Below are 13,400 nucleotides of genomic sequence, written 5' to 3' on the forward strand. Positions count from 1 at the left end.
AATTGCGTACTGTATGTACAGTAGCCTACACAAAAGTACACTAAAGCAGTCTAGGTGAATACGCAGCAAATATCAAACCTGAAACAATTTTTACCCTGGTTGGCAATATTTTTTTTTTTTTACTTGACTATGTTCATGGTGCTGTCCACGTATGTGGCACTGAGGTCCTACATGATCAAGTCTGCAACTTGGGTAAAGTTGGTTCCATGGTTCCGCGTTCAATATCTCGTGAGCTGAATATTGTTACTACACAAATAACATTGTTTTAATATTTAAATCTTCCTCATAACGAGCTTTCCTTCGGGTTTGCACTTTGCAGATGGTCCCTTCTTAGCAGCCTGCGCATAGAGATAATGTATTTTGTCCAGTGCGAAGGAAAGATCGTTTTGAGGAAAATTATGTTGTAGCTTCTGGTGTTTTATCTGTAGTTATATGTGATGGGTGTTCTCTTACGAGAGGTCTCTCGTACTGCGTAAGATATCTTACGCTAGGGGAAAATCCTTTTCCGCGAGATATTGAAGCCAAAAATTATCCTTAATTTTGTAATAATGCAAAACGCGTTGCAGCAGCAATGCAGACATAGGCGAGACAGCTCGCGCGCCTATTGGCTGCTCTGCGGCAACTGCAGCAGCCTATCGAGCGAGGCCTGGCGTGACGCCAGACCCAATCAGGGCACTTCGCGCCCGCTGCGTCACGTCCCGCCGAAATGGGCGTGGTCTAGGCCTATAAATATCGCTCGCAGGCAGCTATTATCTGATTTTTCATCCTTCAAGCGAAGCACACGCATCGCTGGAGCTGGATTAGAAGCCGCGCCGTCGAGAGAGAGCACCTTCAGCGGGACGAGTCACTGAAGTCGCTGGCCGCGCCGCCTTCCTGCCTTCCTGCTGCGCTTTCCGGCGCTTATATCCTTCTCTTTTATTTGCACTGTATTTCTGTGTGTGTGTGTCGCCGCCGCGACACACATTTCTAAAAGAGCTAGCGTCTTTTTAAAGATGCCTTCCTGCGGCTCGTGCAGAGCCACACTCAGCGACGGGGACCGCCACGTGATCTGCGTTTCCTGCCTGGGTGAGGAACATGCAGCTCTCGCGCTCGCTGACGGCGGATGCCCTCACTGCGAGCTGATGGCAATGGCGACTCTGAGGACTCGCCTAGCCGTCTTCACCGAGACTGCTCCCCCGCCCGCCGCGGCGTCGCGCCGTAAAAAGCGCCGTGCCCAGCGGGCCCCGGAACCCTCCCTCAGCCGCCAAAGCTCGCCGGTTCGCCCGCTTGCTTCCCCGGCTTCTTCTGTTTCGCTTCCTGACGGACAGCGGCCGCCGTCTGCCGCCGCTTCCGTTGATATCGCGGATGAGGAAGCCCTGCTGGGAGAGGATGATTCCTGCTCTATCCTGGCGTCAGGCAGTGAGGATTGGGCGGGCTCTGAGGACCCCGCACCCCCTGCCCGCACTTCGTCAGGCAAGAGAGCTTCTATTGAGACGGAACTCATGCGAGTACTCGCACAGGCCGCGGCGAGCCTCGGCCTCGAGTGGTCTTCGCCTGAGCAGCCCGCTCACAACCGGCTGGATGGATTTTTCCTGCCTGGGGAGCGCGCTTCGCCTGTGTCCAGACCGGCGCCTTTTCTTCCTGAGTTACACGAAGAAGTCGCCAAGTCCTGGAGCGCCCCCTATTCTGCTAGAGTGCGTCCTGCTGTTTCTTTGGCATTCTCCGCCGTTGACGATGCCAAGAACAGAGGATACCTCTCGCTGCCGCCGGTTGAAGAGGCGATAGCGGCCCACTTATGCCCGCCCTCCGCTGGACGGCGCGCTAAGCCGGCCCTGCCCTCTAAAGCTTGCCGCACGACGTCGAGCTTGCTCCACCGCGCTTTCTCCGCCGCCGGGCAAGCTGCGTCAGCGTTGCACACCATGGCAACGCTCCAGATCTTCCAGGCCGATCTCCTCCGTAAGCTGGATGAGGAAGGACCTGACGCGATCTGTGTGCCGGACTTAAGGAGTGCCACGGACCTCGCTCTTCGTGCTACTAAGTCCGCAGCGCAAGCCATTGGACGGACTATGGCTTCTCTCACCGTGTCTGAGAGACATCTCTGGCTGACGCTCTCGGAAATGGCCGAGTCTGAACGCACCGCGTTCCTCGACGCCCCGCTTTCCGCCACAGGCCTCTTTGGATCCTCCGTCAAAGATTTCGCGGAGAGATTCGCAGAGGTACAGAAAGCGTCTCAGGCCATGAAGCACTTCCTCCCGAAGCGCTCCAGCTCTGCAGCAGGCCGTGCGAAACCGTCTGCTCAGAGCTCACAGCCACAGCCACCGTCCACTGCCTCCACTTCACAGCGCCGCCAGGCCAGAAGCGCGAGACCGCGCTCCCGCTCATCCGGTCGCCGCCCCGCAGGACGCGGCTCGCGACCTAGGATCACGGTGAAGCCCGAGGCCCCGAAGTCGTCCTAGCACAGCTAGGAAAACGACGGTGTTCCAGTCCCGCTGCGGCCGGACTCACACCAAAGCTATTCGCTCGTCCAGTTCCAGAAAATGTGACTGTTCCAGTGTTTTCTGCAGCCAACAAGTCGGTTCTGTCACCCGCTTGCCTGCACACAAATGCCGTTTTCACGGCTACCCAGATAAATCCCCAAAAGAGTGTGTTTTCTGGTGTCCCGGCCACGGCCGATGGTGTTTCGTGTGTAGTAAGAATGCCCACTGCCCAGTGCCCATCCCTACACATAAGCACAGCCTGTCACACAGGGCTCGCGCACATAAAACCGACTCAGATCGGTTGCGCTTCAAACATGGTGAACGTGCCCACTACCCAGTGCCCACTAACACCACGTTATGCATGTCTCACGGTTTCTGTAAAAACGAAACCAAAGTGCACTCGCTTCACGCAAGCGAACGATGCTTTCAGTGTGATAAATGTGCCCGCTGTCCCGCGCCCACATCCACACATAGACATGACAGTTCCCACGGGAACCGCCCAGCCCTCCCCCTCGCGGTTAACCACCGTAGAGGAGTCGAGCGCGGGCAATCTGCCCGCTGTCATCAGCGCGCCCCATGCCTCAAATGTCACGAGCGACACGCTTGTGTTACAGCACACCGAAGCTTCTCCATCGCTGAGCGAGCGGAGCGCGCTTCGTATTCGACCCCTAGCTATCCATGCAGACGCATGGGCAAAGCTACCCGGGGTTTCGAAGTGGGTGCTGAACATTATAGAAAGAGGCTATTCGCTGCAGTTTCGCCGACGCCCTCGCCGCTATGTGGCGCGCGTCGAGACCACGGTAAAAACAGAAGTAGCACATCTACTTCGAGCCGAAGTGACGAAACTATTGAGCAAAGGGGCCATAGAACCTCTCTCTCAAGATCAGAGCGAGGGAGGGCTATACAGCAGATACTTCCTGGTACCGAAAAAAGACGGGGGTCTCAGACCCATACTAGATCTAAGGCAGCTGAACAAAGTGCTTGTGAAGCGACAGTTCAGGATGCTCACGACCAGGCAAATCCTTGTGCAGATTCGCCAAGGAGATTGGTTTGTGTCAATAGATCTGAAAGACGCGTATTTTCAAATACAGATAGCGTCACGTCACAGGCGATATTTGAGATTCGCCTTCGAGGGCCAGGCATATCAGTACACAGTCCTGCCGTTCGGTTTGTCCCTAGCACCCCGTACATTTACGAAGTGCATGGACGCGGCGCTCGCACCCCTCAGAATGAGAGGCATGCGAGTGCTGAACTATTTGGACGATTGGCTGATTCTAGCGCAATCTCGCGCAGTGCTCATAGAACACACGACCATTTTACTCGATCACCTCGAGGATTTGGGTCTGAGTGTCAATTGGGCGAAGAGCTCCCTGTCACCCAGTCAGAAAATATCTTTCCTGGGCACAGAACTGGACTCACTATCCATGATAGCGCGACTATCACAACAGCGCGCGGTAGACATTCGACGCACAGCGAACTCTTTTCGCTGCGGCGCGTCTGTCCCGCTCAAAAGATTTCAGAAGATGCTAGGTCTCATGGCCTCAGCATCGTCAGTGCTCCAGCTGGGTCTGCTACGCATGCGCCCGCTGCAGTTTTGGCTGAAAGCGCGAGTCCCACGCGAAGCGTGGGCACCCGGTTTGCTTCGCCTCAGGGTCAATCAGAAATGCGTTACAGCTCTGAAACCCTGGAAAGCGAACGACTGGTACCAATCAGGTGTAAGCCTGGGGACTTCCTCGAGGGTGAAAGTGGTGTCCACGGACGCGTCCACCTCGGGATGGGGAGCGCTGCTCGAGGGCAGACCGTTCTTCGGCCAGTGGTCAGAACGGGAGAAGCTCCTGCACATAAACTGCCTCGAAATGCTGGCAGTAGACAACGCGCTGACGCGTTTTTGTCCCCAAATAAAAGGTCACCACGTCTTGGTCCGTTCGGACAACATGTCTGTGGTGTCCTACATAAATCGCCAGGGCGGCATCAGATCCGAGAAACTGTACAGGCTGGCAGAACGCCTCCTAGTATGGGCTCAGTGCAACCTGCGCTCGCTCAGAGCAGCGCACGTGCCAGGGATCATGAATATAGGACCAGACAGACTGTCCAGGAACAATGTTCCGGCAGGCGAATGGTCCCTACACCCACAGACAGTCCAACTGCTGTGGAAGAAATTCGGCAGAGCGAAAGTGGACCTGTTTGCGTCTCAAGAAAACGCTCACTGTCAAGAATTTTTCTCCAAGAGCAGGAGCGCGCTGTCCCATGTGTGGCCCCGCCGCCCGCTCTATGCTTTTCCCCCCGTCTCTCTCCTGCCTCAGGTGATAGAACGGATCAGGGAAGAAGGATGCTCAGTACTGCTGGTAGCACCGTTCTGGAAAAACCAACCTTGGTTCCCAGCCGTGATGCAGTTAGCAAGTACTGCCCCGTGGCCGGTACCAGTGAGGAGAGATCTCCTCTCACAGGCCCGCGGCTCGATCTGGCATCCTCACCCGGAACTATGGTCCCTTCATGTCTGGGCCATCAACGGGTACATGTTGGACTCCCTAAAGGAGTATTAAACACGATCACGCAGGCTAGAGCTCCGTCTACAAGACGACTCTATTCTTCGAAATGGTCAGTGTTTTCGGGCTGGTGCACAGCCCGTGGTGTGTCACCCACAAACTGTGATGTGACGGAGGTGCTTTCCTTCCTACAAGAGCTGTTGGATGGGGGCAGGGCCCCCTCCACGCTCAAAGTTTATGTGGCGGCTATAGCAGCGTTCTCAGAAACAACGCTTGGTCAGTCAATAGGAAGGAACGATTTAGTCATCCGCTTCCTTAGAGGAGCTAAGAGACTGAATCCTCCCAGACCTCCCTCAGTCCCCGTATGGGACCTTTCTACGGTTCTGGAAGCCATGAAAGGTGCGCCATTTGAGCCTTTGCAGTCAATCGATTTAAAACACCTGTCTTTCAAAACAGTGTTTTTGCTGGCTCTCGCTTCAGTGAAGCGCATAGGGGATCTGCACGCGCTCTCTGTGAGCGCGGCGTGCATGGAGTTTGGGCCCAATGACTCAAAAGTTATACTCAAACCTAAGCACGGTTATGTTCCAAAATCCCTCAACACACCGTTTAGGGCGCAGATTATCTCTCTGTCAGCCCTACCGGTCCCTGATGAGGAAAGAGACGCGAGCCTCCTTTGCCCAGTCAGGGCATTACGAGCTTATGTGTCTCGCTCGTCTGTTTTCAGACAGACGGAACAGCTCTTTGTTTCGTTTAGCGGACGTTCTAAGGGACTAGCCGCGTCGAAACAGAGCCTATCCAGATGGATAGTTGATGCTATAGCGCTGGCATACGCCTCCAAGGGCATGCAGTGCCCTTTGGGTGTCAGAGCGCATTCCACGAGAGGCATGGCCTCTTCGTGGGCCTGGTCAAGTGGGATTGCCTTGCAAGATATTTGTATGGCGGCAGGCTGGGCCTCCCCGTCTACATTTATAAGGTTTTATAACCTAGAGGTTCCCGCCCTGCAGGCCAGGCTGCTGTCGGTCTAAACTACCAGTATTATCTGACCTGATGCGTTCAGCTCAGAATGCTGCGTTTGCTGAGCACAGCTCGATGTTCGACAGTTTAAAGCTGGGCAAACTGTGTAAGACCCACATTTTTTCCCATCAGTTCAGGCCGTACCCCGCCCTGTCTGTATGATGAAATTCGCGTCCCTTCGACGCTACTTTATGTGGAAAAGTGAGGCTGCACCCCTCCTTCTTCCCGGACTCTCTGTGAGTTCACTGAGTGATTGTGCACTATATGTACCCCGGGCTTTCGCCCTTGGGTCTTTGGTGTCAGATCTCAGCATGCACGGCGTTTTACATTGGGTCCCCTAGCGTAAGATATCTTAAGCAGTACGAGAGACCTCTCGTAAGAGAACGTACTCGGTTACTAACGTAACCTCGGTTCTCTCTAGAAGAGGGAACGAGTACTGCGTATCTTGCCGTGCATGCACACGCTCTGGTTGCTTCGATGATGAAAAACCAGATAATAGCTGCCTGCGAGCGATATTTATAGGCCTAGACCACGCCCATTTCGGCGGGACGTGACGCAGCGGGCGCGAAGTGCCCTGATTGGGTCTGGCGTCACGCCAGGCCTCGCTCGATAGGCTGCTGCAGTTGCCGCAGAGCAGCCAATAGGCGCGCGAGCTGTCTCGCCTATGTCTGCATTGCTGCTGCAACGCGTTTTGCATTATTACAAAATTAAGGATAATTTTTGGCTTCAATATCTCGCGGAAAAGGATTTTCCCCTAGCGTAAGATATCTTACGCAGTACTCGTTCCCTCTTCTAGAGAGAACCGAGGTTACGTTAGTAACCGAGTACGTTTTCTGTAGCAACAACGTTTAGTTCACGAGTTATTGAACGCGGAAGTCCGCTAATGTGCGAATATCGAATATAAAACCAACTTTACCTAAGTTCTTTCAAGTTGTGTTCGCAAGTATCACAGCTGTAAACAAATTACCACTACCAGCATGTAGCTATAATATTTTCAAGGCAGATCATTTAAATGCCAGATGTACCTAATTCACTGCACACTCAGTGTATGTGTGAGTGTGTGTGTGTGTGTGTGTGTGTGTGTGTGTGTGTGTGTGTGTGTGTGAGAGAGAGTGGTAGTGTGTGAGAGTGGTAGTGTGTGTGTGTGTGTGTGTGTGTGTGTGTGTGTGTGTGTGTGTGTGTGTGTGTGAGAGTGGTAGTGTGTGTGTGTGTGTGTGTGTGTGTGTGTGTGTGTGTGTGTGTGTGTGTGTGTGAGTGGTAGTGTGTGTGTGTGTGTGTGTGTGTGTGAGAGAGAGTGGTAGTGTGTGTGTGTGTGTGTGTGTGTGTGTGTGTGTGTGTGTGAGAGTGGTAGTGTGTGTGTGTGAGTGGTAGTGTGTGTGAGAGTGTGTGTGTGTGTGTGTGTGTGTGTGTGTGTGTGTGTGTGTGTGTGTGTGTGTGTGTGTGTGTGTGTGTGAGTGAGTGAGTGAGTGAGTGAGTGGTAGTGTGTGTGTGTATGTATATGTGTGTGTGTGTATGTATATATATATATATATATATATATATATATATAATTTGTTAATAGCAACTCTGAAGTGTCAAGTGTCTAAAGTTTGATTATCTTTTCAGGTGGAGCTGTCACTTGAGCAGCCATTTATAAGGGAGACGCAGTGCAACTGCAAAGCTGGCTTGGGACTAGAGCTTAGATCGGGCCCAACAAATCAAGCCCGACCCTACCCGAGCCCGAGCCCGTTGTGTCCGAGCCCGGCCCGGCCCGACACGTTCACTGTAATTATGAGCCCGAGCCCGATTTAAACCCGACCATTTTTAATATGTGGGCCGTTATAACCAGGGGCGGCGCCAGAATAATATTTTTTTTTTATGTGCTATCATTTAGGCTACAGGGGGAGCTGCGCAGTTATATAGGCCTATATTATTATAAAAATACTATTAATAAATGAGCAAAAATTGACCAACACTCAATATTAAATATTCAATTATTTTAATTATCACAATTAAAGCTTTAATTTGATTAAATTGAACAAGCACAACATTCAGCATTCAATCAAATATTCTTAAAAATTAATTATTATTAATAATGTTACTTCAACATATTGTTATTTCAACATAATATGTGTGTGAGCAACTGCAACAAAAGATGTGCATTTGTAAATTCGGTGACAGCGCAAGTTTCAAATGGTGTAAGTGACCGCGGCGCGCCGGCGACTCCATGTCATGATTATTTGTCTGCTAAATTGCTTTTTATGTATTAAATCTATAGGCAATTGGTTGATGAAAAATGTATTAAAATTAAAATACAATTTATACTAAACGAAATTCACTTTAAAGAAAAGCTTTCTTCAAAACAAAACTTAACAAACTTGAAACTAAATGTGCTTATTCAATGGCTAAAACACGTAGGCTAGACTTTCTTTTTGAACAAATTGCAGCACATTCATTTAATTCTGAATTTTGCACATGTAAGTTGAAAGGCATTTGTTTGTGCATAGTAAAACATGCTATCTGTAACATTTATCACGTTCATAAGTGTGCGTGCATTTATTAATTATTATCTCAATGAATAATGCGACAAGGAAGAAGCATGTAAACTGCGTTGTTTGTTTATTCAGAAATAATTGAATGGATCGGAAAAGTAACAAAAGAGGACATCGAGGGACTACTATCATAATTTATTTCTATCATGGCAAGACTGCTTCATGTGTCTGTTCATCGTCGAAGTCCCGTTTTTTTGCTGTCATAGGCGAGCAGCGTGCCGCATTTAATGCACGAGACAAAGCCAACACATATGTTATGTTGTCACTCCCCACAACTAGTTTAAAATGTTGCCATACCTCCGATTTCCCTCCAAACTTGCTCAAAGTTAATTCTCCTGTTTTGATTTTTTTCTTTGCTTCTTCAAGCACTTAAGCTACAGAATAGTACAGCACGCACAGCAGGAGTGATGCGTCACGCGTGCGAGAGTGCGAGTGCGAGTGGACGAGACGCTGCCTGCGCATGACACGTGACGTGCTTTATCAAGGGCCCGACCCGACCCGGCCCGAGGACAGTGGCGGGAAATATCGGCCCGGCCCGGCCCGCGGGTCGGGTCGGGTCGAGTCCGGGCTCGGGCAGAGAATCTAAGCTCTACTTGGGACAGTGCAACCATCTCATCGGGCTGCTCTACACTCTCGCTCAATTTGCCAAGATGGGCTACACATCTGTCCCCCCAACAACGAGCAAGACGTCACTGCCTCAAGCCTGGCACGTTCCATCGAGAGCCCTGGGTGTCAGTCCAAGAACGGTGAGCTCTGTGAGTGTCTCAAAGCTAAAACCACCGGTGACCAATGCACCTCCGCCAAAGAGGCAGCGCTCGTCTGAAGGGGTGATGTCAAACCTGTACTGTCCTGTGCCACTCCCGCTTCCATCAAATGCCTTTGCCGAGAACCTACACCGAAACCTGAGTCAAATAGAAAGCAAGAGTCAGATGTTCAAGCTGCTGGAGGAGAACAGAAAACAGCCTGCTGCTCTTGTCTCTACCGACTTTGGAGACCTTCCAAAGGGATCTGTGCTTACTTACAGTACCACGCAACACAGTCTTCCAGAGCTAATGATGATCCCCTGTTTCCCTTACCATCACAGCCATGCTCATTTTACACTGTCCTGGATGACACTGAGTCGTGCTACTATGGTGGCCTGGTGGTCACTCAGGCTGTTGCAATACAGCTGGAGATAGAGACAAGGGAACAGAGCCATAGCAAGACCTGGCATAAAGTTCGAGCCAACCGTCTTACCTCCTCTTCCTTCAAGAGGATTTGTTCAAGGGTGGCAGACTACAACATATTAGCTGCCAATTTGAAAAAGAAAATAGTGCAGACTAAGGTGATGAAGAGAGGTTTGGAACTGGAGCCTGTTGCTACGGCCGAATATCAAGAGCTCACTGGCTATGAGATCTTCCCCTTTGGGTTCGTCATCAACCACCACGCCCCACACCTAGGTGCCTCACCTGACCGAAAAGTGATTGACCCCAGTGCCTCACCAACGCACGGCCTCCTGGAGATCAAGTGCCCCAACAAAGGGAGCGTGAGGGATTGCAAGTACTTGCGTTGCAAGGCTGATGGTAGCCTTAGCCTGAAGACCACACACGAATACTATTTTCAAGTGATGGGGCAGATGGGCATCACTGGGTTGAAGTGGTGTGACTTTTTTGTGAAGTGCAGTGATGACCATCACTTGGAGCGAGTGCACTTCCAACCAAAGGAGTGGGAGAACATGAAATGTAAATTGGACACATTCTTTTTCTCTCACTTTCTGCCTTCTTTGTGTAACAAAATCATGTAATACATCACCTATAATCTGTTTATGTATATAGTTCTCTTTTGTTAATGTTTTTAAATGGTTTGTTCCTAATGTAATTTCTAATGTTCTGACCTGTTCTGGTTCCTTTTCCATACTTCTATGTACATGGTTACCTTTACAAACCTAGACCATTGTGCTTATCAATGTTTTTTTTTATGTTTTCTGATGTTCCGACCTGTTCTGGTTCCGGTATATTAAATTATAAAGTTATGAAGGACATCATCCATGTGTAATACAATTGTACTTTATTCTTTAGATACATACACATACACGTAAAACAATAAAATCACTCACAGGTATGTAAAAGTAAAGAGCATGAGAAGTGATTATAAGGTCTGACAGGGACTGATCCTGTGATACACTGACCATGATAAGGTGCTATGGTAACAATACAAGTTCACATATTTGTATAGTCAAGTCAAGTCAAGTTTATTTGTATAGCGCTTTTCACAATACAGATTGTATCAAAGCAGCTTCACAGTATTAAATTTAAAATAATACAACAAAGTTTGTTTCAAGAGGAATTTATTGATTGATACAATTAAATTAAATATCCCCAAAATATCCCCAAAGTATAGATTCATAAAGAACAACAATAATGATGGTTAAGGATTTGTATAGATTCATAAAGATGAACAATAATGATGGTTAAGGATTTGTATAGATTCATAAATAAGAACAGTAATGATGGTTAAGGATTTGTATAGATTCATAAATAAGAACAATAATGATGGTTAAGGCTTTGTACAGATTCGTAAAGATGAACACTTTCTATTCAAGGTTTGAATACATTTGTGGATATTAAGATTTCAGTTGTAGAGATTTACATAACATTGGTAGATATTTACATTAACATTACAATTTTAAAAGAGAGGACCTTGAAAATTAGTTAAAAGAGCACAGACGGCCCACAGTTGGTTAACGGAGCCCACCAGTGTCATGGGTAAGACTTTATCAAAAATATGGTACTCTTTAATCCGCCTAATAGCGCGCTCTACATGAATTCGTAGTCTTGCTATCGCTTGTGTCTTTCATACTTCGTCTGCAGTGAAGTGTCCACTTGGACCTAAAAAAGGAGGGATTACAAGGGCGACCTGTCTTTCAGAGAGAAGGTCCTTGATGAGAAAGCCTTTATCGGCCATTACCATATCTCCTTCTTCGAGAAGAGAAAGGATACCTGATTTTTTGGTAATTTCTTTGTCAGATATTGAACCTGTATATAAATCACTGACAAAAGTCACTTCACCTGAGGGGGCAATGCCTATTAGGCCCTTAAATGTGGTGTTTCCTTTGTAGTGTGAATAAATCGCTGAGTTAAGGACCTTGGAGCTGGGTTTCTGTACATGAATTTCTGTGCAATCCAATATAACTCTAGTAGCCGGGAACGTGCATTTAAAACAATCTGGCATAAGTTCATCCACAGTTTTCCTTGAAGGCCACACTGGAAGTGATCCCAACATAAAATACAAAAAATTGACCCAGGTCACACAGATCCTGCTTACTGTTGACTGTGATACATGGAAACGGGTTGCAAGATCCTGCTCAGGAAGTCCCTGCCTCAACCTACAAAGAAAAAGAAAAAACTGGTCCATAGTGGACAATTTAGAGGCGCTAAAGCCTTGACGAAGTACCTCCCCACTTGTATGTTTAAGTCGCTGAGCCTGACTCCATCCCACCATATTTTCTGCAGTAGGTTGCAGGGCCATAAACACAGCTTTAAATGTATCGTAATCTGAGAACCCTGTATAAAATGAAATCTGTTTATCGTCACCTTGAAAATTTGAAATCAAAAACTGTTTTTGTTGAAGCTCTAAAATTAAAAGTTCTTGATCACCGATGGTCTTGCGGGCTTCCTCAAGTTGATCTTGAAGTGAGGGAGGCAGTGCAGCATATTCATGGTTTGGGTGCGGAGGGGGTGTCTCTTCACTGGAAGTATAAGAGAAACATATTGATGGACACATTAGGTGTTTTACAATGATGCACATGCTCAATTCATGTAACCAATTACATCTTTTACGTACCTCAACACATTCACACCATGTCGATCGTCGAGATCCGTGGAAACATTACTGGAAATCATCAACAGAGAAATACTGTCACTACACAGTTAAGAAATGCATTACAAACTAGTAACTTAATTCATCTAAATACTACCTTGCAGTTCTAACAACACTCCTCCTCTCTGGTCTGACAGAACTCCATGCAAACACAGTTGGAACAGCTCCCTGTTTCAACTTGGTGATGCCAGTCTTGCTTTTCACAAGGCAGTCTGTGAGGAAATGCTCCGAGCACACTTTTGTGTATGTGTTCATCTGCATCAGCAAATAAAATGCAATCATATAAACATTTTTACATGTATAATTTTATTGATCAGACTCAATCTGACTCCTGTACATCCTCCTCCTAGCTAGGAAAACTGATGTGATGTGTTCCCTAGGTTAGCTTGTGACTAGAAGCTAATACAAACAAGGTCACTCAGAATATGCTTATACTAGTAAATCTGTGGTGGTAACGTTAGATTTTAATAACATACTACTAATTTTGGACTAGGCTGTATATTTCAACAACCTGGCTCTCTGATTTAATCTATCTTCTAAAACGTGATAGTTCTAGCTGCTAGCGATACAAGCTAAGTTAGTTACGGAGACGGCTCAGCCTCACAGCACCAGACAGACATAATAAAACTTACCTTAAAATTACGACCAGGATCCCTTCTGATGTTTATTATCCATTGTCGACGTAGTCCCTGATCTTTGGGGAAACGGTGAAACGTTTGTCCTCTGTTCGATTTTTTCCTGTGTGATGAAGTGCATTGGGGAACACAGCAGTGAGGTGCCATTGCACTGAGAGAAATCGCGTTGTGAGAACTACCGGAAGTGGTAAGTGTACCCCTCAGGCTCGATGGAACGTTCGAGGTGAAAAAGGCGAATAGACATCCATTTGTCCGGCGTCCCTCTCACATGAAACCGCATGAAACTTATTGAAAAACATAATAAAGAAAATAGTTAACCGATTAAAGCCAGTTTTTATTAAATGCCGAGGCTCTTACTACTTACATTGTATGAGTAAACTATTTTATTTTAAATTTTTATTTCATTTTTATATCATTTTT

The 13,400-nt window shown here is 47.9% G+C and overlaps 1 protein-coding gene across 1 annotated transcript; it reads right to left on the bottom strand.

Annotated features, from left to right (window-relative positions):
* Positions 1-10,858: 10,858 nt before the first annotated feature.
* LOC309495887 (uncharacterized protein) lies at positions 10,859-13,169 on the bottom strand. Its single transcript, XM_082165829.1, has 4 exons — positions 12,978-13,169; positions 12,443-12,600; positions 12,310-12,357; positions 10,859-12,214 (listed from the first exon to the last, which is right to left on the bottom strand). The coding sequence occupies exons 1-4, from the start codon at positions 13,125-13,127 to the stop codon at positions 11,320-11,322; spliced, it is 1,251 nt and encodes a 416-aa protein (XP_082021955.1). The 5' UTR covers positions 13,128-13,169; the 3' UTR covers positions 10,859-11,319.
* Between the last annotated feature and the right edge of the window lie 231 nt (positions 13,170-13,400).

Source organism: Leuciscus leuciscus (assembly GCF_965113295.1).
Source record: "Leuciscus leuciscus genome assembly, chromosome: 3".
In the NCBI taxonomy this organism is placed as follows: domain Eukaryota; kingdom Metazoa; phylum Chordata; class Actinopteri; order Cypriniformes; family Leuciscidae; genus Leuciscus; species Leuciscus leuciscus.

What these genes read in the sequence shown, in the direction of transcription:
- LOC309495887 (XM_082165829.1), bottom strand. Translation starts at nt 13,127, where the DNA reads ATGGCACCTCACTGCTGTGTTCCCCAATGCACTTCATCACACAGGAAA. An exon ending in ATCCTGGTCGTAATTTTAAG is followed by an intron (nt 12,601 to 12,977) that starts GTAAGTTTTATT and finishes TTGCTGATGCAG; the next exon opens with ATGAACACATACACAAAAGT. An exon ending in AGTGTTGTTAGAACTGCAAG is followed by an intron (nt 12,358 to 12,442) that starts GTAGTATTTAGA and finishes GATGATTTCCAG; the next exon opens with TAATGTTTCCACGGATCTCG.